This window comes from Megalops cyprinoides, chromosome 19 (genome assembly GCF_013368585.1).
Source record: "Megalops cyprinoides isolate fMegCyp1 chromosome 19, fMegCyp1.pri, whole genome shotgun sequence".
Lineage (NCBI taxonomy): Eukaryota > Metazoa > Chordata > Actinopteri > Elopiformes > Megalopidae > Megalops > Megalops cyprinoides.
In genome coordinates this window covers 7,785,108-7,809,747 of record NC_050601.1, presented here as the reverse complement: position 1 = coordinate 7,809,747, position 24,640 = coordinate 7,785,108, and the positions used below count along the sequence as shown (strand labels likewise).

General features: G+C 48.5%; 1 protein-coding gene across 2 annotated transcripts in view; it reads left to right on the top strand.

The window, feature by feature from the left end:
- The window catches only part of LOC118794871 (caskin-1-like), a 77,055-nt gene that overhangs the window by 30,809 nt on the left and 21,606 nt on the right, over positions 1-24,640 (top strand). For both annotated transcript variants that reach the window (XM_036553161.1, XM_036553160.1), the window contains exons 2-6: positions 12,741-12,792; positions 21,097-21,194; positions 21,783-21,928; positions 22,181-22,276; positions 22,699-22,829. In XM_036553161.1, the coding sequence (XP_036409054.1) occupies positions 12,741-12,792; positions 21,097-21,194; positions 21,783-21,928; positions 22,181-22,276; positions 22,699-22,829 (523 nt within the window). The remainder of the gene's footprint in view (positions 1-12,740; positions 12,793-21,096; positions 21,195-21,782; positions 21,929-22,180; positions 22,277-22,698; positions 22,830-24,640) is intronic.

The window sequence follows — 24,640 nt, the reverse complement described above, 5'->3', positions numbered from 1 at the left end:
CATTAGCTAGGTGGCTGACAGTTAGAAGTGTCGGTAGTGGGTGTTTTCTTAAACACCTTTCGGAGGAATTTGCCTGAACTCTCCCACGTTGAAACCTTTTCACTCTTAGTCACACAGAGAGAAGATTACAGCTTTGCCGGTATGTTGTGAACATAACATGAAAAGTCGGACCTCCTCGGCGTGGGCGTCCTGGCCTTCTGTTGTGGTCAGTCTGCACAGACAGGGCAGACGATGCAAATCTGAAACATGTTTCACATGCTGGGTTAAAAAAAGCAGTCGCATTCTGTTGTAGTCAGTGTCTTCTTCACTCAGTGTCTGTAGTCAGACGTCTATGTCTGATTTATGTTTTGTCGCTTGGTGGTGTTTGCCAAACCAATTATCCATTCAGTAGTCTCTCAGCCCAGTCTACAGACCCATCCCCAAAATCGCATGAGCTGTGTGATTCTGGTGTCTGGAATCACAGTGTGACAATCAAGGTCATCATAAGTGAGCTGTCACAGCTGAAGTTTGGTTTGGGAGACAGAGAGGAAGTTGTGACTGAGGGCCAGGGACCAGCTGCATGGTCGCTGTTTGGTTATGCTGGAAATGAGAGTAAACCTCATGTCTCACTCTCATAGGATGAGTTGGGAGTAAACCTCATGTTCCTTTCTCACAGAGGGGACTAGAAGTAAAATTCATGTCTCTCTCTCATAAAGAGGATTTTGAGTAAACCTCATGCATCTTTCTTGAGGGAACTGGGAGTATACCTCATGTCCAGGCCTGGTGTTATGGGGGTGCTTAGGGGTACCCCCAGACAGACCTCAGTGCACCTCCAGTTGTCTCTTTATATCCCGATGTCTACATAGTATTTATTATGGATTGCAGTTGCACCCCTCTGTATTTTCTCCTGGCGCCGAGCCTGTTCATGTCTCTCTCCCATGGGCAGAACTGGGCGTGAACCTCCTGTCTCTCTCATAAGCAGGAATGTAAGTAAGCCTCCTGTCTCTCTCATGGGCAGAGCTGGGAGTAAACCTCACTGTCCATCAGGAGTAGCTGTGGATGGCAGCGCGTGGGCGTGGAGTGGTGAATCCAAAAATCAGGACTATGCGTATGATCTGAGTAGGCGTTCTGCGTCAGTCACTCTGCGGCTCCTGTTTGTTTTCTGTATCCCCCCCCCCCCCCCCCCCCCCCACGAGTACCACACATCCCCCTGCTGTACCTGGTTACTGGTACCCAGCACAGCGATGCAGTTTGGGCTGGCACTGCATAGCCCTGGCCTCTCCATCCCCAGAGACAACCCCCCCCCCCCCCCCCCCCAACACCCCTTGTTGACATCTATGAGGTGCTCCTGGAGCTGGCAGTGCAGGTTTGGAGTGGGAGGGAGGAGTGGGAGGCAGGGATAACTGGGACAGCTGAACAGTAGAGAGAGCAGAAAACTGTGCAAAAACCAGCGCATCAACACCAGCCTGCCTGTCCGTACCCAGAGTATACCAGATACTCTATGAGAACGTAAGACCCAGACCCATAATGCAGAAATTTTTCTGCTTTCATGTACCAAGCATTAATACATCTGCCTTGTTAGGGCCGTATCCTCCACGTCTGCTTGGTGCATTTGGCGAAGCGCTGTCCCTGGGGCTCATTTTCAAACACCCATTGACCTTGTTCAGAAAATTAATGTCAAGCTCCGATTAGCTGTGCATGTTAAGTGATGATTTTTTCAGAAAAGCCTCTGATAATTTAGCTGTAACTTGAGGACATCTGGTGAACTGTGGACATCGGGGCAACAAGTGAGATCAGCTGACAGCAGGTCTGTGAGGACTTTCAGGCCAGTACTTAGGCTGTAGTCAATGATCTTGTCCCGGAGACAATCTCTATTTCTATGAAGCTGCCACTGTTTTATTTTTATTTTATTTTTTTTTTAATAAAAGGGGTAAATAAAAGGGCTAAAAGGGCTTTAAAATACTTGAGTTTGTCTTTAGTCTTTAAATTAGCCACTGTATATTCAAGACCAAATGCACCTGTTTCCCCCCTGTGACTGTGATAATGGTGGAAGTGTGTGCATGCTCTGGAAAAGCACATCTCTGAGGTTTAACCATTCGTTTTGCACATAGCGCTACGAGCGCTGGATGGTGTCTGCTTTGAAATATCCATAATTTTCAGACCTCCCCTCTCCCAGTGAATGCAGTCCTGTACAGAAAGTTTCAGCTGGGGGAATCGTCAGCACAAAGCTGAGGGGGAAAAGCGGAATGCCTTCTTTTTTAAAGCGCTCCGACGTCTTCCGAGGAAATGAATTTGCTCACGCTGGCAGCGCTGTTTGAGAACTCTCCGGCTACCCTCGGCCGGGGGAACAATGCCGTCTCTGTGCATGCCACAGTTTCGCTGCAGTCTGCTGCAAGTGTTCGGCAGAAGAGACTGGATGCAGTTTTACGTGCGCTCTATAATCAGAGTCTAGGTGGCACTGAAGGCCAGTCCAGGGTGGCTTCTCTAAGTGCTGTCCTCCTGACTGTCCCAGAACCTGGGGCAGCAGTGTAGCATAGAAGTAAGGAGCAGGACTCGTAACCCAAAGGTTGCCAGTTCAATTCCTCGCTGAGGCACTGCTGTTGTACCCTTGGGTAAGGTACTTAACCCACGACTGCCTCAGTAAATATCCAGCTGTATAAATGGGTAGCATGTAAAAAACTGTAACTTATGTAAGTTGCTCTGGATAAGAGTGTCTGCTAAATGCTAATAATGTAATGTAATGTAACTTAGGGATTGTTCCGCTGGAATATGGGCGCAGGGGTGTAGATATAGCGGGCTGTTATTGTGAATGTCTGATTCTTCTTATAGTGCCAGCTTCTCAGAGGGTATCAGCCTGAGGCTGATATGAGGCTCAGAGCCCTGGCATAACGTGGCCCAGATGTGCGCATTAATAGGAAACACACCTGTTCAGTCTAATCTGCTGGGACATGTGTTCTCCTGCAGCGAAGACCTGAAGCTGTGTGCAGACTCTGTCCGTCTGTGTGCATGTGTGTGTGTGTGTGTGTGTGTGTGTGTGTGCACGTGTGTGTGTGTGTGTATGTGCGTGTGTGTGTGTGTGTGTGTGTGTGTGTGTGTGTGTGTGTGTGTGTGTGAAATGTGTGTGTGTACAGTACTCATGCACCTCTGCTTTACATTACATTACTGGCATTTAGCGGACACTCTTATTCAGAGTGACTTGTGTAGGTTACAGTCTTTTACATTGTACTGCCACAGTGTGTTGATCTGCCCAGAAGCAGGTCCATCTCCAAAAGATACACACAAACACACACACACACACACACACGGAAACACAACGTCACGCCCAGTCAATCCTAAACAGACACACACACAAATTGTCAGATTGAAATTAGACAATGTCATGTTGCTCAAACGTTCCTGTCAGTCATACCGATAGATGGCGAATCTGCTTGGCTCAGCTGTTCAAAGAGAGCTGTCCAAACAAGGGGAGTAATGAGAAGGAACATTCCTCAGTGTAGGAGATATTCAAGGAAGGGTGGAATGTGATGAAACACCTGCCCTAATGATAGGTCCTAAATGGCAGAACTTCCTGTTTAATGTCTCCGGTTATGTATTGGTACGTATTCTTATTTATATTGAAACAGTTATAGTGTGTTTCTTATTTATTTCATGCATCACCATTTATATATGCCTATTACAGTTTCATAAGGGTTATGTAGGTGAATGCTCTGTTTGGGCCCATGGGTTGTGAGAATGAGCCATGCCTGCAATCGGCTGCAGCACTGAGCCGTTAAGCACGGCTAATGTATTCCTGCTGTATACCATCCATTTGATGGCTTATTTCTCACTGATCCAGGATCAGCCATCGTGGCCTTACCTGTAGAGAGGTGGAACCTGGGGGCTCCCCCGCAGCTGCTCTGAGCGCTCGCCGTGGGGAGTCTGTCTGTGTGTCTCAGACAGGATCGCACATGCTCAGTCCACCCTTCCATCTCCATAGTGATGCATTATGCTGCACATTATGCATGTTGCCAGGCGCCGGGGGCTATGTGTATGTGTGTGGGTGTGTGTGTGTGTGTGTGTGTGTGTGTGTGGGTTGGTGGGTTTGTGTGTGTGTAAGGAGTACAGTAAGGGATTTGCCATTGTGTATGTGCGTGTGTGTGTGTGTTTCTGTGTGCGTGGGTGGGTTTACTGTGTGTGTATGCAAGGGAAATAACAACTGACTTGCTACTGTATGTATCTGTATACTGTGTATCTGTGTATGTGTATAGGGGGGAGTGTTGGTGCGTTTCAGTGTGAACTTGAAGGAGAGGGAGGTGTTGTTGGAGAGTGTGCAGGTGTGAGAGTGAAAGTGTGTTGAAATGGTAGGTATGCAGTGTGCAGCACTAAATGGGTGTACGTATGTGTGTGTGTGTGTAGGAAGAGCAGAAGGATGCTTGTCGCCTAGCAACTGCCCCCCCCCCCCCCCTTCCAGCCTTCATCTCTAGGATCTGAAGATATACAGTCACAGAGTGAGAGATTACGAGCTCTTCTGGCTGCTGCCGCTGCTGAAATATTCTCCTGAAAACAAAAGGAGAGGCTGGGAGACCCCTTCAGCCTTTCTCTGCAACTTCCTCCATTCTTCCAGGCCAATAAAGCAGTGTTGCTCAGCGTCAGGTCAGTGAGATACAGAGCGTGCGGCCGCAGTTGGATCCCTGCGTGGGGCATTTCAGGTGAAGGAAAAGGAATGACTGCAGAGCAGAGGGAATCAGAACAGATGGCCCTGGATGTTCTACCTGAAAACCAACGGCTGGTGCTGCAGGAAGCGATGGGAAGCAGGAAGTGGATCAAGGGGGTCAAATGAGATCAAATACTCCACGTATGGCCGTACAGAGGCCTCCAAATCTACCAGAGAGCTGCTGTCAGAAGGGGCTTATATTTCTGGTTCACTTGAAGCACGTCCTTCTCGATTATGGAGACAAAATGCTGTGTAGTATTGGCTGAGCTTTATGTCTGTGTTCGTTTCATTTAGCAGCATTGGTAATTCTGTTTGTCAAAATAGGCCAACATCCCTGGGCCCATAACAGGAGAAGTCTCCTTTACTCGGGCTGAAAGAGTGGGAACATTTTTTAAGGTTTACAGGCTTCAGTAGAACTCACTGATACCAATGGACTTCCTAAATTTGGCTCGGTGTACCAAGCCTCTTTTAAGACAAAATATTCCCCGAAGAGAGTTCCCGGAATGGGCTCATGGACAGAACCCCTGAGAAACACAAATAGGCTTAGACTGTGTTCATTCCATGTCTTCTGTGGTGTTCAGTGTCTATGTGTGTGTTCTGTAGTGCGTTATCTTTAACCTCCACACATTTAAGAACGTATTGCACTTTTTGGCTTGTCATCCAGTATTTTTCTTACATTTCAGTGACCGACAATCTCTCGATGCAGTATTAGAATAAATGTATTACTAGTGAAATAAAAATAAGGATGTGTCTGTAAAGATATGACTTTATGTTCTTCAGGTTTTTTTTTTTCTTATTCACTGTTGTGAAGGGTGAAGCACTGTCATGTTAGAGTGATTGTGTTCCTGTGGGCTGAGGTAGTGATTGCATTCTTGTAGGTGGAGATATTACAGTATGAAGCCATGCCATCAGGAGACAAGCTGAAAAAATACCCTCGTCCATGAAGGATGGAGCAAATGGAAGCTTAGGCTTACTCAGGAGTGATTTCATTCATCGTTCTGTATCATTACTTAGTCAGGGCATGCGACCATCACAAAAGATATCACCAATCAATCCTTCATGCATTCTAAGTAGAAAGGATCCTATTTCTGGTCACTTGCTGGCTTTTCTGCACCATGTCCTGGTGTCCACATTCAGTATCATTATGTTCTTCTTCACATTGTACTCCTGTTACATTCACAAGCTCTGTAAACATATCCTTATCAGGACTGAATGGCAAGCCCCAAAAAAGGTTAGCCACCGTTTGTCGTGATGGTTACATTGTTCCGAAGCCATAAACGATAGGGACATAATTACAATCGCACAATTTCCTCCCTGCGCTTCCATTATGACATCAGATTAAAACCTGACCAGTCGTTGCCCGGATGCAGTGCAGCCTGTTGGTGGGTTAACAGCTCTTTGGCTCTCAGCTTAGCCAGAAAATGAGGCTGCAGAAACTATGAGACAGCAAGCAGGAAAGGGGGAGCTCATCCAGCCGTTCTGCAGGGAGTAATCGGGCTCGATGAGTGGAAGAAGGGGGTTTTGCAACGGGGAGAACTCAGTGGAAACTGTGAGGCGGGAGCGGCGTGGGGCTGGGAGAGCGGTGAGGAGCAGCGGGACTGGGCACAGGAGCCAGGAATGGGTCCAGGAGAGAGAGGGAGAGCAGGCACGCAGTGCCACCGTGCCGGGCACCCGCCTCCACGCACTCCGCCAGACAGAACGAGAAGGAGATTTTGGCTTCAGCCATTGCACTCATGCCAGTGCTGGATTCACTGCCCCTGTGTCGGTGTGTTCCTTCCCCCTGCATTGTGTGAGTAGATCCCTCAGGCATACATACTTGTGCGACTGGGATTATAAAATGAGGGTAATCCAGCCACTTCAAAATACGCGACACCAACATTCTCCCTGCAGTGCGTGGATGGTGGGGTGCAGTCATGTGGTCCTCAGTCTCCATTGACACTGTGTTGTCACACAGAGATCTAAGAAAGTATAGACTCTCATAGGGAGGTTTTGTATGGCAGAAAACGGTGTCAGAGGGCTACCAGACAAACTGACGCATGAGCTGTGAGCTGTCAGGTAGTTGGCTAAAAGGACCCAGAGCCCTCCTAATAAGTCTTTGTCCTGAAGGGCCACAGTTTCTGTGGCCGTGTGTTCCAGCCAGACGCTGTCTTGTTAAAAGTAATGTTGTGTGCCTAAGAAGAGCTGGAAAATCTGAGGGCCCTCCAGGACCGTGGTCAAGCGCCCCCTGGTTTAGATTAGGTCCTAGGTGCGGAAACGGCAGGCAAACAGACTACGTGTCGCCCTCCTCTTTTTCCATCAACCCTGTGAAGGCCGAGACAGCAGAATAACAGGAGCGTTTACCCCGCTGGATGCCTTGATGTCTGGAGGGTTTCCCACGGCTTGAAATCCTACCAGAGATGTCCTCATTAGAGGGCTGCCTTGTACTCTGTTGTCTGATACTCTCAGCGAGACATTACGTTACATCATTATTACTGTAGCTCATTATTACCATGCATATTTATTCAGCAGACGCCCTTACCCGAGACGACTTGCAGAGCTTCCATTTATACAGCTGGGTGTTTTCACAACAGCAGTGGCTCACCAAAGATTCAAACCTGCAACCTCTCAAATCCACTGATATAGCCACTACATTGCCTTGCTGAGTATTCCAGCCCCCTCTGGAGATCACCAAAGTGACCGTGTGGTTGTGAGTGACAGCCCAGAATAATGATGTGTATCTGTGGCCCTCAGAAGCTTGAGGCCACACCTCTGAAAATCACAGTTTAAGCTGACTTTATTTGCATACAACACATCATGTTCCAGAGTCACTTTAAATCCTTACAGGTCAAGGTTACAAAGCTTTATACCTCGGACATATAGAACGGTAAAGCAGGGTAGACATGCCGTGGAGCAGTGGGGGTAAATGGCTGTGCTCATGTGTGTAGCAATAGCGCCCCCTCCATTCACACCCACCGCACTCAGCGATCAGGAAGCAGGTGCAGAGCCGGGCTTACTGGGGGTCACAGTGGCTCAGATGAGCGTCACGCACCAGCTGTGAGTGCTGCAGGCTGCTGCCAGGGGCCTTTTCCTCCCAACCTCTCAGACCAACCCCCCCCCCCCCCCCCATCCTGGCACTGGTGTATGAAAGGACAAATTCAGTTGCACGATAATTCAGCTAAAGATGCTGTCTGCATCAGTATGTGTGTGTGTGTGTGCGTGTGTGTGCGTGCATGCGTGTGCGTGCGTGTGTGTGTGTGTGTGTGTGTGCGTGCGTGCGTGCGTGCGCGTGCGTGTGTGTGTGTGTGTGTGTGTGTGTGTGTGTGTGTGTGTGTGCGTGTGTGTGCGTGCATGTGCACGCGCGCCCGTCTCTGCCCCTCGTGAATGAGGAAGATGGTGTTTACTGTACAGAGCTGCAGCCTGTGTGCGGTGTGGAAGCAGTGAATGATGGGAAGTTGAGCTCTCTGCGGAGCAGCAGGTGGGAGTCTGCTCACAGCTGCTGTCCCAGTTTAGGCATGCAGGTAAGGTGAAGTGAGGGGGATTTGGCTGGGAGGAAGAAAGGCGTGCTTAAAAGCACCCCTGTGTTGTTGCTCTGTAGAGCGTGGGCGGAGGTAATGAGTGTTGGCACTATGCTGCTTTCCGTGGGGAAATTCAGGAATGCGTTAGAAAATGTTTGACTTTGTTGTGTTCATTTCATGACTGTGTCATACGCTCCTCTGCACTGTAGAGTCTGGCATACTGTTGGTTTCAGTGAAGCCGATGTTTGCAATTTAAAAAACCGTCCATCGTTCTTCAAGACATAAATTAATGACGGTAATGATTATTTTAGCTAATCTCCAAAAAGGGCTAAAAGAAAACCTGGTGAGCCTCATAATATCATAGGGGCCAAATCCATAGTTGTAGTGTAACTCTGTGTGGGAAGTGTCTCCACACAGCTGCAGTCATTCCAAAGTTTACCAGGTCCTAAGGCGTGATTGGTGGCCTGTTTGAAACCAGTAAAAGTGTTACATGCGGCGGATCTTGTGGTGTTTCAGTCATCACTTCTCTGATGTTTGCTGTAAATGCAAAGGAAAGCCCCCCCCCCCCATCGTGTTTAGCTAGCATGTTTTCATCTGTCAAGTTGAATGTCCACACAGCAATAGCAGAGGACTTCTTGTCTTTGTGAAAGCTCTGAAGTTGAATATCTTAACATAAACAGCAGACGGCCTCTGGTCTTTGAGAGAGCTCTCAGGTTGAATAGCTGAACGTAAACAGCAGAGGGCTTCTGGTCTTTGTGAGAGCTCTGTTTGAATCTGCAGTTACATGACGAGCTGAGGAAACTTCATATGTTATTTTCACTTTTAAACACCACTATAAACCAGCTCTGCTGCAAATTGGTGAATGTGTGCTTTTGTGTATGACTTTGTATGTCTGTGTGTCCGTGAGGGTGAGAAATCTTGAGTGTGTGTGTGTGTGTGTGTAGATGGGTGTTTGTGAGTATATGACCACATGTGTGCGTTTGTCTGTGTGTGTGTGTGTGTCTGTGTGTGTGTGTGTGTGTGTGTGTGTGTGTGTGTGTGTTTGAGAGGTGAGAGAGACAGAGAGAGAGAGAGTCTGTGTGTGTGTGTGTGTGTGTTTGTCTGTGTGTGTGTGTGTGTGTGTGTGTGTGTGTGTTTATGTTTGAGAGGTGAGAGAGACAGAGAGAGAGAGAGAGAGAGAGAGAGAGAGAGAGACAGAGAGAGAGAGAGAGTCTGTGTGTGTGTATGTGTGTGTGTATGTGTTTGAGAGGTGAGAGAGACAGAGAGAGAGAGAGAGAGAGAGAGAGAGAGTCTGTGTGTGTGTGCGCGCGCGCTATTAACTGTGCACTGCAGGCCTGCTGTCGGTAACTGCAGAAAGTAGTCCCAGATGTCTCAGACATGTTTTGCCTCAAACAGCCAGGTGTGTCAGGAGACCAGCCAGCCCATAATAACCTCCAGTGAGGAGGGACGCTGTCAGACCGCTGCTGTTTCTCTCCTTTCAGCTCAGTTAAACCTAGGGGCCGTTGGCACAGAACATGCTGCTGCTTATTGTGACCTCACAAAAAGCTGCTTTGACATGCATCAGTAGCTTTTACTCAGACCCCTCCTCACTGGTAACCCAACAGCTCATTATCTTTATCCCAGTAAAACGGGGGAAATAACTAAAGCAGGCCAGCTGCGGAGAGAGAGGGAGGGAGAGGAGAGACAGCCCTGAATACCTGCTGATACTGCAGGAGAGGTCCTGTGGGACTGTAGACTGCCGTGCCATGGATCAGCAGGGATGCACGATCTCCACAGCTGCCTTATCAGAGAGGGAACCTGAGGCCCCTCACATTATCAGCGCTGTTGCCTTCCCATCACCCCCTTTCCCTCGCCCCCCCCCCCCGGTCGCTCCGCATAGACTGAAGATGGATTACACTGCTGTGATCCTGGACAGCTTCGGAAACTGTGTTGGCAGGAATTACGGTGGAGGTGAAGGTGGGAGGTGGAGGGGCAGGGTCACTGACAGGAGCTCGTGGGCCCAGCTCGGTCTGGGGTCCCGGCCTGAGAATGACCCTGCTCCGCAGAACAGCACAATGGGAAGTCTGGCGCTTTCTAGCGGCACCCTGCGCCCAGACACACGCTGTGATGTAAGGACCGAGTGACGCACAGGGGCGGCCACCGAGGACTGAAGCCTTGTTCTCCGGCTCATAAGTTTTCAGTAGCTGGAACAAAAAATAAAACGAATGGATCTTCAGTGGGCTATTCAGTTTTTAGCATTCGCCCCTTCATCCATGTCCCGTGTTCCTTTCACGTCTCTGCTGGGTGGAGCACGCGTTTTATTTTTTCCACAAACACTCCCCTGTGCTCTGTCCCGGCCCCTTCTTTCACCGCCACGTCACCGAGGGCCTTCCCCACTGACAGAAAGATGGAATTTCGAAGACAAGGAATTTACCGCCACCTCGTTCCATCAGGTGTGGGGCCGCGCCTCTAACCCGCAGGGCTTCTCCCGCGCGGATCGGTACCGCAGCCTCTCATGTTCTGTGCTTAGCGGCCGTTGTTTACCCGCTCGGTACACTGCAGCGTGCACGGAAGCCTGTTGGTAAACAGAGCAGACGGCAATGACTAATGCTGTCGGAGGGCTAACGGTGTGCAATATCACAGCTCCCGGAGCCTCCGCTGGGCCGGGTCCCATCATTTGCATAATTTTAATTAACAACTTTACCCCTTTTCATTTTGCTCTGTGACATGCATTAATTAGGGAGAGCGTGGAGTAATTTCTTTTCAAAACGTAGAGTTTTCGCAGTGAATATTATATACTGTGGTATTACCTTCCTCCGTCTGTGATTCCTGTCCGGATCTACGCCCTCATTAAAAAGAGGGAACCGTTCTCACGCTCACACACTGTGCATGGAAGTCCCAAGTCCTCAACTGAGTCATATGGTGTGGAACATCTTAACAAACAAGTGTTACCCCTGGATACAGTTCTTCGCAGGGTTGCAACCACAATCCACGACAGTAACGCTGAGTTCCAGGAAAAGAGCGTAGCACAGTCCTCTTTTTCCTCATGTTATGTCATTGACTGCATAATGGCTACTCAGCCTTGCCTGATACACAACATTCCTCAGCCTGACCTGGCTGACACTGTGCCATTATGCCAAGTGTCAGCGTGAAAGAGACTTTAAATTAGAGGGCCGCGCGCAAGAATGAATTTACACTCTTTGCCTGCAGCCTTCTTCCTCCCACAGACGCCTATTGTGGCATCTGCCCGGGATTGCTGAATGGCATTAGAGTCCTCTCTGTTTCGGTTTCCGCTGGTTGAAATTCACAGCGTCGGCTTCCTCGGAAATAGCCCCCCGATTTACAGCCCTGGCTCTATGGAAATAGCCACCGGTCAGTGATCAACTGTGGAAGCGTCAGGCCCGTCCCTGCGGCCCAATGGTGGCTGGTAGACAGCAGGAGACTGATCCATTTTCTCACATGGTTTGATGTCACAGCTTTTTTTTTCCCTCCCAAAACAACCGTCTGCACAGAGGCTTGTTTGTGGACGTCTGCGATGATGTGGCGTTTCGCGTCTCACGCAAAGCCCGAGCGTGGCCAGTTTCAGGCATTAGTCACAGTGTGGTGCTAACGTTAGGCAGGGCTGCTGGTGGAGGGTGGGGGGCAGGGGGCAGGGGGGAGGAGTTTGGGGGGGTGTTTCCAGCTCGGGGGGCCTGGGGCCTGAGCAGTTGCCTGGGAATGAGGGACAGATTGCGAGGTCTGGACTCCTGTTGCCCCCCATTTTTTTCCAGTCTGCCAGTTCTTGGCAAAACACTGTGTTCAGTCACAGGATTGGTGGAGGAGGGTCCAGTCCAGCTGGACATGGCGCTGTATCTGCGGTCTCTCTCCCTCACTGCCCGGCTTTGCCTCCCCACTGATTAGCGCCCTGTGCTCTCACCCCCCACCACATCTGGACACATCTGGAGCGGCCCGGTGCACCAGGGTACGGCAGAACCTCTGTTAGCAGGTCTGCACTTCCTCTAAAGCAGGCTGGCTGCTGTCCAGCCCTAAGCTAATGCTGTTTCCCTAGCTCATTCACTCGAGCTTACATCCAGAGTCACATGCTCACACACACAAACATACATGCACACACACACACACACACATACATGCATACAAGCACAAAGAAAGAGAGACACACACACACACAGGCACAGAGAGAGAAAGAGAGAGGGACATGCACAAACACATCCATGCACATACACATACACACACAGCACACACACACACACAACACACACACAGGCACAGAGAGAGAAAGAGAGAGAGAGACATGCACAAACACATCCATGCACATACACATACACACACAACACACACACAGGCACAGAGACAGAAATATAGAAAGACACACACAAAGAAAACACATGTACTCAGAGTCAAACCCCAATCTGATACGCTTTCATCCATCTGTGTAGATTTAGTGATCTAGAAACATGGATCACATATAATCTTTATAAAGTGGTTATTGGTCCATGTCATTGGTTACAAAAAAAAAAGTTTTAGGCTTTTAAGGTTTTGTTGTTGCAGCACCATAGCAGATGTTTAGTAATGCTTTCCTTCTCTGTCTGTTCCAGAGCTGCTGGGTTCTGCCAAAAAGGTGAACGTCAACTTCCAGGACACAGATGGGTGAGCAACTGGTGTGTGTGCGTGTGTGTGTGTGTGTGTGAGTGTGTGTGTTCATATGTCTGTCTCTATGCCTCTCCTACTGTACCTCTCTTTCTTTTTTCTCAAGCTGCATGTGTATCACTCTCTTTCTCTCTCTCTCTCTCTCTTTCTCTTTCTCTCTCCCACTTTTCTTCACTGAGCAGCCCTCATTAATAAAAACAGCACATTCGATTAAACAAGTTCAGAGTGCTAGTTTTATTTCTACATAATTAAGAGCAGAGAGAGAAACTTCTCTCTACTGTGGAATGAGCGATTATGTCCAGTAGCAGTTTGCTGTGTGGTCTCACCCCAGACCAGCAATCCGCCAGACAGGAGGCAGTGATTAGCGAGGTCGGCAGGGTGCGATCCTGCGTTTTGAATTTAAATGACATTCACTGTTATGTCTCCTGACCTGTCAATATCAGAACTGCCTCAACACCGACAGTGAGGAGGCTAGCAACTGCCCTGAGTTCCACTACAAGGAAAATGCAGGATATAATGAAATAGACATGAAATATTGCATATAAAATTTACAGCTGTAAGCCTCAAAGCATTCTTATTTAAAGAGATTTGCGTACTGTACTTGTAATACCCTGGGACTGCTTTTGCAGACAGGACCCCGAGGAGTTAAAGCTCAAATGCACCCCCTTGCAGGGTTGCCTGGCACAGAGCTCCTTAGAGAATCCCCACCCCACCCCACCCCCCCCCCCCCCACTCCCCCAAGGAAACCAGCAGTGTTCATCAAAAAAAATACCATCTCAAATTAGCCAAAGCTGTGGTTAAGCATGTTATCACACACATTCATGATCCAGGGGAAACAAGCCTCAAAGGGGGGAGACAGAGCAGCGTATTTCAATACAGCACCCTGTGAGGTGGTATTGCATATTTTAGCACAAGAAATTACAGTTAGATATTCATGCTAAATCATGCTTAACTAATTTCTGTTTATTTTTTCAAATAGCTGCCTTGCAGTAGATGCCCTTCAAAGGCCTGATTATTGGTGGAATAAATTGCATGGCTGAAGCCATTGCAAGGAGGCCAACACCTATTGAAATAGAGGTGAAAGTGCCTCATGCTGGCTGGTGTGTTAATACGATATGTGCTGATAAGATATGTTCGTGAACTGAAATATGTTCATTTATGTGGCAGGACAGCACTGACCCCTTGTTGCCAGAGCACAAGGTACAGCAGGAAGCCCAGGTTAGCCTCGCAGTGACCCTCCCCATTTATGGGGTCAGTCCCCATAAAGGAATGACAGCATCATGGGGACATTGTTGTACTCCCCAGCAGGAACCAATCAGGTGCGAGGAGTGTGACAGGTTCTGTGGGCCATGGCATCCAGGTCAGGGTGATTAAGATCATTGACACCTCTTACTCTACATTCATTTGCATTGTTTGGAGGTTTGGATTGTCTGTGAAAACATGACCCTCATGGCCCACAACTCTTTAATTCTATTGGTTTTCACAGGTGGAACTAGGCCAGGTTCTCTTGTATGCAGGATATTCTGACATATTCTGGCGAAGCATTTGTCAGTGACACAGAACAAACCATGCAGTAATTATTAGCTCTGTGAAGTGGGACTGCCTCAGGGGCTTTCGTGGGGTGAAAGCGTGAACGTGTGTCTGTCCTCCGCAATAATAAATCAGCTCCGTCCTTGCCTGTTTTTCTGCATTTCAAACAGTTCAAACTGCAGCTGTTTGGAGAGATGGCCTCACACGGGAACGTAAAATGCCACTTCATTAATTCCTCCTTTGTACCCTTGTTGCAGGGTACGTTTCGAGACAATTGCTTAGAAAACTAAAACAAGGTTTCAAACACCCGGTAACTGGCAGAGCTGCCATGCCCTGTCAGTCGCTGGTATGTAGGTACCAATGAAAAACTTTGCTCTGCATTATAAAATACTGCCACAAGTTCAAAGCAAAGCATCACTGATATGACATGCTGTAGAAGCTCTGTTCATTTTTGGGTTCACGGAGCTTCGCTCCCCCAGCACCAGAAAATGAGCACTGCCCTGCACATCTGTCACACATCTGACAGGAAGCCACGCCATTCATTCCTGCCCCCTGTTGATGTTGGTTCAGCCCTCTCAGTAATCATTGTGGCAATTCCAACCCACCCCAGATTGGTGGAACTGTATTGTCGGTATACAGTGCAATGCAGTGGATCTTTATTATTGTGATTTACAGAATAAACTGCTTATATTACATGCTACATTAAGTGTAATTTTTATGCTGTCTTGGCTATCTTTGTTCATTTTTCATTGATTATTTTTCCGGGATCAGTCTGAAATCAGAGTGTCTAATACAGCACAAGCTTCACTATGCTCCACAAAGTTCGTTTCTAATGTAATGTTCTGTCTGAAAGGAGTAAGGGAAATGCAAGACCTTTTTCAATCATCAGCCAGGACGTCACCTCGTGTCAAGCCCCCTCTCCTCCCTCCCCTCCCTCCCCTCCTCCTCCTTCAGTCTTTCAGAGTGCAGGAGAACCTGGAGCTTAGGTGATCTATGGAAAGCCTCAGGGGTCAAAAGCAATCTGCACACTGTCCTTACCAATTCACTGCGCTGATTGCATCTGTGGTAAAACTCTTAGCGATGAGAAGGCTTTTATAGCCTAGGATTATAAAAACCTTCATTTCATGAAGTGTGTGTGCGTGCGTATGTGTGTGTGTGCGTGCGTGCGTGCATGTGTGTATGTGTGTGTGCACTCACCTGTACACACACGACAGTTGTACCACAGCTACATTGGTGTGCCTTGTCAGGGTGTTAGCAAGGACTTGTCAGTCAGAGCTTTGTATACCTAACGCAACCCCAGATGAAAAGCCTGTAATTCCATTCCAAACACAAACCCCAGGCCCTGGTTCCAGAAGCTTCCGATGTCCCCTGCATTATCAGAGAGTAAACAGACCAGTGTTCTGGGCTGGGAAAACACAAGGCAAGTGTCACCCCGCACAGCTGTGCTTCGGAAGTGTGGTGGCTGGAATCCAAAATTTATGCCAAGTCACCACCACTGACTAAACCCCAGGAGCCCCGTCCTTTTTCATATTAATTGCCTAATATGGGACAGCACAATATAGCCGTTTAAAAATAAGTTTTACATTTGAATAATGAGAAAGACTACTTCAAGGCAATGATGAAATTTCAGTGATACTCCATTTACACATGAGAGAGAGCCACAGCATGCAAAAATAACTGCTGCATGAAAAGCGAACTGTTTCAGGACTTTTTAAAACTTCGTGTCCCACCAAACACTGTGTTAAATAGGTCAATTTATGGTAAGAAGTAGCCAAATTACTGTGGGATCTTATTGCAAGTTTCCCTTCCTACAGGACATTTTTGTCAGAATGTTGTTCTGATTACAGTGAATGCTTTCTTTTCTGGAAGGCTGATAGACTCACCAGCTGATGCCCACATGTTTTTTTCATATATTTTGGCTCCACTTAAGATCCTTCTTCTTACCGTAGCTATGAATGTTGGCGACCTTAACCGAGGTTCCTTCTACAGCAGCCTCTACAGAAGCTCCCCATCTTTGTGATGTATGTGCCTAAATCTGTAGGCATAACTGTATTAATATTTGATACATTAATTTTCCTGGGCAGCATTTGCCGGCCGCTGATTAATTACTTCAGGAGCTGGGTATTGAGTGTGTCTCGACAGGAATTTCCCCCCCATACTGACTGTTGCCAAGAGGCCCAGAGTAAAGCTGAGAGAATTATGCATGATCTCTAGATATTTTACGTTTGTTACTGAGTCAGCACAGAGGATGTTTGAAGGCCGTGAGAAGCAGCATAGTTTAAACGGGTTGATATACAGTTCCAGTCAAAGGTGTGGACACCTTTGTTTCTTTATTATTACTATTTTCCACATTTTAGAATAATAATAAAGACATCAAATATAAAATAGCATGAATGGAATTATGCAGTGATAAAAAAGGGTTAAAAAAAAACCAAAGCTGTCTTATATTTTAGTTTCTTCAAAATTGCCACAAAATATTTTTTTAAAGTTAAAAATTTTTCGAAAGAAATTCACACATAGGCATCAACTTACATGTTTGTCTCAGAAACAATTTTCAAGCATTTAAGCATAGGTCTTTAGATCAAAGCATCTTTGAATGCATGCTTCCCATTATCTTAATCAGGTGTGTGCAAACCTTTGACTGGTACTGTATATTAAACCAGGGTCTGGACTTCTCTTAGGCCACATTTCAGGTGTTGTGCTCCACAGTCAGACACCTTTATGGCAGCGCAAGTTCCACGCATCTCCATGGATGTGATACTGATTTGAATCCCGTCGGCAGTACAAGTGTTCTGTCCGACGACAAAGCGCTTCATTCGCAGCGACGCGATAAGGAAGCAGCGCTGAGATGGTGCTCTGTGATTGTGGCGCCAGCTGTCTTTCGCCAGCAGCGTTGCGAGCTTATTAAAATGATGCAGGAGCGTTTGCAGAAGAGACACCACACAGGAAACCGGTGAGCCCATCTGCATTCCTTAGCACCCTCGCTAAAAGAGATCCTTCTACAGTGGGCAGTGCGTGTGTCAGTTGCGCTGGGAGCTGTTTCCCAGCGTACAGGGCATGTGAGCGGAGCGGGGCCACACTACATGGGAAGCAATTACACCCTTTCAGTTAGAGCGGCCAATCACGCAACTCGCTCAGAGACACAGGCTGAGTTAGGCAGCAGAGCGAAAAGAAACACTACCAACATTAACCCTGTGTGGTTACCTTCTAAACCACTGTTTCTGGAGGCCCAAACTGCCTGTGAGTGTTTCTGGTCCCACGGGGGCAGAGCTACATTACATTATTGTCATTTAGCAGATGCTCTTATCCAGAGCAACTTACATAGGTTACAGTTTTTACATGTTATCCATCTGTTCAGCTGAACACTTACTTAGGCAGTTCAGAGTTAAATACCTTTCCCAAGGGTACAGCACCAGTGTCCTAGTGGGGAATCGAACCAGCAACCTTTCAGTTACGAGCTCTGCTCTTTACCACTATGCTACACTTCTGCCCCTACACAGCAGAGACGCAGAGGAGCTGTGACCCTGGCTCTGAACCAGCTTGGCAGAGCAGGATCTATAGTTGCCGTGGTAATGAGCTCCTGGGCTTCACCTGTCCTCTGTGCTGATTCATGGCTCAGAACGCCACTGCAGCCCTAATTAAAAATGAAGAGGCCGCAGTGTTCTTTGTTTCCGCTGATGGATGCTGCTGCTGGCAAGGACGCCCCAGGCTCCGGGCCCAGGCAGGGCTCTCCGGTCTGATCTAGAGCAATCGGATTGGCCTCTCAGAGAGGCAGCGCGGGAGCACGATTGCACCAGATAGCATACCTTGGTGAGGTGTGCTCCCGTGCTCCACCCCACCCCACAGGGCATTAGGGCTCTGCTTCCTTGCAAAGATTTATGAATGACTCATCAACAGTATTTCTATAATGACTTGCAAAGCGCTGGCTGGAGTGGATGCGTTTGGCCTAGTGTTCTCCTCTGTTTATTGGGAGTTGTATTGAATGCTAATGTCGGAGTTGTGTCTGCCGGGCTGTTTGCCAGTTAGCTCAAGTGATTTGGCAGAGCCTCAGAGAGTCATTAGAGGGTCAGTATGACAGCTGTCAATCACCCTTTTGGAGGTGACTGGCTTAGATCCAGTCTAACCACTATGCATTTGTCTTCGACCATAAATAGGGATTTTAAGCAGGTTTTGTTTTTTTGTTTTTGCCCCAAGTCGCTGCATTTCACTGAAAATGAAACACTCACTTTTAGCTTGGTTAAGGAAATTTGTCGGCACCAGTTCCACATGATGAATATTCCCAGTTGGCCCAAGGCTGCCTAATTATTCACCATAAGCTACACCTCCACCTGCTTTTCCTCCATTAGATCCCTGCAGAGTGCATCTGCACAATTTTTAGTATAAATCTGTGGAGACGCTAATTTGGGTTCAGGGCCAAAAATCTAAGCGTCCTGTGGTGGTGAAACATGGACTTCACGACAGACTCAGAGGAGAAGATGTAATTGGTGAGGATTATTTGCATGAGAGAGGATAGGATGTCACCTTTCGTTCTCGTCGGTTTGCCGTGTCATCGGTCTTGCTCATCACTTAAAGGCGACCGCGACAGCGGTGGAGAGAGCGATCCCGGAGCTTGGTGAGACACAGCGCACGAGTGGCTGGGCCGCTCCGTCTCTGCCGGGGACGCCCGAGGGGGAAACCCCTCGTTAGGGAAATTAGGTCAGACCCCCCCATCCCCTCCCCTGTGAGGGTTCAGTTCAGTCTCTGTGGTTGAAATGACAGGCAGGGAGAGAGCGGCGGTGTGCACTTGGATGGAGATGCTGTCTTGGGGTAATCTCGGATCTGTGCCGGGGGGGGGGGGGGGCTGACGGCAGGGGGGTAGGGGTACAGGGCGCAGAAGCACAGAGTGACGCAAACATCACCAGCCATTTCACTAAATCTCTTCATTCAGTCAGGGCAGAGCTTTGGCCCTCTCATCAGGCCCATTCATGTGAAATTCCAAAAGAAATTAAGAGCCAAGGAACAAGTTTCGCTGGGCCTTACCAAACATTTATAAGCCAGTGATCATTTGGCTATTAACTTGGTTTTTGCTTGGTACCCAAACACTATCCCTAGGGCCCAAAAACATGTTAAATTTATTTCAAGCACAAATTGGATATATACATCAGATCATAACTGTCAAATGCAGAGATCATTTCACTCGTCTTGTTTCAGAGTCTGTAGGTGCCCTTCATTGAGGTACCTGAAGCAGCGAGCATAACCTCAGTGTATCTCTGCAAAATTTTTCCCCATCCTGCCGCACGTAACAGTGTGAGTCATCTCAGGTCAGCGGCCCGGAGAGCAAGAGCACTTTTCAAAAGAACATCCGTGGGGGTGTCAAAAAAAGGGAAGTGCAGGGCTGTCCCCAGCAGAGTCTCGCCACGCCACACTCAGCGTCACAGTGACAGGGCCCCGCAGCGGTCAGCAGGGTGATACTCTGCCATTTTCCTTGGTGAACACAGATCGCATTCAGAACGGGTCACATGCGGCCTTGAGGAGGGATCTACAGACAGGTTTGGGGAGAGAGAAACAAGGAAAGGAAAAAAGAGAGGAAGAGAGTGAAAGAGAAAGTGAGAAAGAGGCTTTTAAAAGCCTTTTATTTAGCCTTTTATTCGTTTAAAGGAAGAGCATGGAAAATTACAATTTAAATATTTACATATAAGAGAGGAAAAAGGAGAGGAAGAGAGGAAGAGGAAGAGGGGCTTACCTGTCAGGTCCTGATCTTTCTAGGTCTGCATTACCTCATCATTTAGCTCTTCTGTCCAATTCTTTTACTTCCTGTACTGCTCATGTTATTCCCTGTAAGATGTCTATGTCAGTCTCAGTCTAGCTGACCCCCCCTTCTGTCCTCTATAAATGCGTGAGTGTGTGTTTCCCATATCCTGTGTGGACTCCTGCCCCTCCACCATTGCCCAGCCGCAGTGTGAAAGGTTAAAGTATATTAGCAGTCCTATCACATCACTAGTTCCCAACCCAGCTCTACACACTGTATTACCCATATTGCCATTGGAGTACTTCTGAAGGAAACTGGCTGCAGTACAGGAAAAGAGAGCACATAACCCGCCCAGCCAGACCCCCCTCTCCTCCTTTTGCCTAACACTTTGTGGTAGACAAGCGCAGCCACGGTCCCCCAGGTCATAATAACACGGCGCTTCCCGCTCATTTGTTCAGCTCTGCTGAAGTGGGCCAATCAGCACGCGGCGCCGAGGTGACCGCGCGTGCAGGCGTGCAGTGCCCCGTAAACGATCAGCCTGTCCCCAGTCGTTTGCGTCAACCTCCAAATCGCAGTTACAGTCGTTATCGCCGCTATTAAAATGCAGCGCGATGCCACGAGCCGTCGGCGTCGTTATTTACGACACGTCTCCGTGGGGTTGCATCTGTGCTGGCAGCTCCGTCTCATTCCACTTTAGAGTGTAGGTTAAACTGTCCATGTTCCAGGCTTTTGGAGACGTGCGGGGAGGGTTGGGGATGCAGCTGGGGAAAGCCCATAGCTGTGATTTTCCTGCTGCTCCTCCAAGCCAGGTTCTTCATCCAATTAACACTCCTTTAAACTCCCAGTCTATTTTTGGATGCAGAACCACCCAAGGTCTGTTGCTATAGATGAATTCTTTATTAACAGGCAGAAACAGGCATCGTCACTGTTCATCTGTAAAGTATGAAGGAATAAAGTGTGTTTTATAAAGTAAGGCTGTTCCAGCTGTCTGTCCGTCCATCTGTCTATCTGTCACACTGAGTGTCTCTGTCTCCCCTGGGGTGCAGGTTTTCTGCACTGCACCATGCTGCACTCAACGGGAACTTGGAGCTCATCTCTCTGCTGCTGGAGTCCCAGGCTACTGTGGATATCAGGGACCAGAAAGGTGAGCTTCCTGTGCAGCTCAGTCCACTGCTGCCCTGTTCCTCAGTCACCCCCACTGCCCTTTCATCACTCATCACACTCACTCACCCCCACTGCTATTTCATCACTCATCACACTCACTCACCTTCACTGCCCTCTCATCACTCATCACACTCACTCACCCCAACTGCCATGTCATCACTCATCACACTCACTCACCCCCACTGCCATTTCCTCATTCATTACACTCACTCAAAGCCCTGCCATGTCTTCACTTATCACACCTACTCATCCCCACTGCACTGTCCTCACTCACTCATTACTGCTGCCCTGTCCTCAGCTTATTACATGGCGGGTTGTCCAGATCTCACAACAGTCCATCCCTCAGAGCAGCTGCTCTTAATCAGCGCCTCTCTAAGTCCTCCACTGTTCTTCATCCAGGCCTTAGTGAGAACATCAGGAGAGAACACATGAGCTCAGGCTCACTGCTGAGCAGGCAGATGAGGGATCGTCACTCAGAGAGGCGTGGGTCTTCAGGATTAGCGAGAGCGAGTAGGCGCGCATGACCAGCGGTCTGACAGTGTGAAACGCTACCGCTCTCCTCCCGCAGGGATGCGGCCGCTCCACTACGCCGCCTGGCAGGGCAAGGCGGAGCCCATGAAGATGCTGCTAAAGTCCGGCTCCTCGGTGAACGGGCAGTCGGACGAGGGCCAGATTCCCCTGCACCTGGCGGCACAGCACGGGCACTACGACGTGGTGAGTGATTTAAACTGATTTAAACAAGCACTGTGAGCTGGTACACTGTACTAAACTCTATACTGCACACGAGAGCTCACCGTCTCTCATAAACAATTACAATGTTAGAATTTTGGAATTTACTAAGGGGATGGGTAAAACGTGCCAGTCTCAGTCACTAGATCACAGAATCCAAAACAGACCGTGATCGAGATGTTACAGCGCTGACACACTGTTCCTGCCCACACGCTGACCTCATGTGTCCCTCCACAGTCTGAGATGCTGCTGCAGCACCAGTCCAACCCCTGCATCGTGGACATCGCCGGGAAAACCCCTTTAGATCTGGCCTGTGAGTTCGGCAGAGTCGGGGTAAGTCTTCACCTAGTGTGCCATTGTGCCATTCAGCTCTGATGGGCTGGTGACATTGGAGCAGGGGTGGGGTCTGGACTGTGAGGCACACTGATGACACTGATGACCCTGATGACCCTATGTGTGTATGCGTGTGTGTGTGTGTATGTGTGTGTGTGTGTGTGTGTGTGTGTGTGTGTGTGTATGTGCGCGTGTGTGTGTGTGTGTGTGTGTGTGTGTGTGTGTGTGTGTGTGTGTGTGTGTGCGTGTGTGTGTGTGTGTGTGTGTGCGTGTGTGTGTGTGTGCGTGCCTGTGTGTGTGTGCGTATGCGTGTGTGTGCGTGCGTGCGTGTGTGTGTGTGCGTGTGTGTGCGTGTGTGTGTGTGCGTGCGTGTGTGTGTGCGTATGTGTGTGTGTACGCGTGTGTGCGTGTGTCACCTGCAGGTGGTCCAGCTGTTGCTCAACAGTAACATGTGTGCGGCCCTGCTGGAGCCCAAGCCAGGCGACTCTACAGACCCCAACGGCACCAGCCCCCTGCACCTCGCTGCTAAGAACGGCCACATCGACATCATCAGGTCAGAGGTCACCGCAGAGAGGGGGACAGCACACAGGTCACAGCGGGACAAAGCACTAGAATTTCCACATTAACCATCAGGCTTGCCTTCACAAATCCCCAGCTTTCTCTCCCCTCTGTATATCCCCAGAATCCTGGCAGGGGGCAGTAGGGGTAGCTGCGGGTTTTCAAGAGAATGGAACCAGTGCTTGCTCTCTGGTTACAGTCTGATGAATGACGGGACCATTTCCAGACTGTGTTCCATTGATTTCGATGTCAGGAGTGGCGCACTAAAGGAAACAAACAGCCCTCCTCCCTCAAAGCATCAGGGAGAATTCAGTGACAGGGCAAGGACGTGTCCACCTCCCTGAGATAACGAGCTTATTTCTCCCAGAAAAGAAACTGCCTGCTGAAAACAGTCTGATTTTGAGCTGTGGTGTTAGCCCAGCAGGCAGTTAATATTCAGCTTCATTTTGTGTCGATTTGCCTCGTCCGCGCTCCTTTTACCAAATCAATCATTCCCTTTGTACCTCTGAGTTCTGTTTTACATCGTACAAAGCCTCTAACTCGCATGACAGGCTTTCTGTAAAGAAAAGAGGATGTGGCTGTTGCATATCAAATAATCTGCCATGAGTACTTTCTTAGATCCTCTTTGACCAAGGCTGGCCTAATCCAGTCCTCTTGGGCTACAGGGTCTACTGGTTCTCATTCTCAGCTTTTGATGGTTGTAATTGAAGCCATTATTTGTGTTAAAACCTTGCCTTATGTATCTTGTGTAAATCAGTTGCTGGAGGAGCAAATATCTGCAGATTCTGCTGCCTTTGCACAGTGGGTTTGCCTAATCAGAGGACATTTGCCCTTGGATTCAATCAAAGAATCCAAGTCATTTGAATCCAATGCTACTCAATATAAAGAAACCCTTCCCAGATTAATCCAGCGCCATACAGCAAATAGATTTTTGCCTTTAGGATGGCATGGTGCTTTTGATTAAGAATCAATTTATTGTAATTCCATGCAGATTGATGTGGGAAGGTTTTTTAATATTCCTCAGTAAATTAACTTGTCAGTTTTGATTGAATCCATGGGTTCCTCACATCAAGCTTTTTGTCTATATCATGTATGCTAGTGGGAGCCTTCAGCTTCTGGCAAGCAGTGAGGTTGGATGGACCAGTTGCCCTGTTTTATTTACACAGAGATCTCTCTTCTGTTCCCACGACAGTAGATCATCGTCAGTAGACACAACACTGGCACAGGTGTATATGACAGCATAAAAGAGGTGCGAAGTGAGAGAGAGAGAGAGCTGTGTGAACAGGTTTGGGAAGGCCTCCTGCAGAGGTGTGCAGAGGCTTGTTTTCGGGGTCCGTGTGCTGTCTGTACCCAGCTGCACTCTGAGGAATCCGTGCTGTCAAGCTGCCAATCTTCGGCACAAGAAAGGAGATTTGTGTCCCTGGCGTAACTTCCTGGGGAGCCCATTAATACGCACCCCAAGAGGATTCGATTCGATTTTTAGTTATCCTGCAAGGTCGAAAACTCAGTGGTGCGCACAGACGAGGAGAATGGAAACACGGTGGTCTGAACTTATTATATGGCTGCGTATTGAATCATCACACAGTTTTTTGGTCGGAGGCGAGAGAGCAGCTGAGACGCTCTGTGAATCTGTATTCCTGCGCGTGCGGCTCGGAGGCTCGGCAATCGTGGTAATTGAAGTGATATTCTGCTTTGGACACCTCCTAATAGGATTTCATTCAGTGAGATACAAGGGAGGATGGATGGGGTCCTTTCCAAGGGAGATTGACTGGTCAAGGGCATGGTTGGGGGGGGGGGGATGTGGGC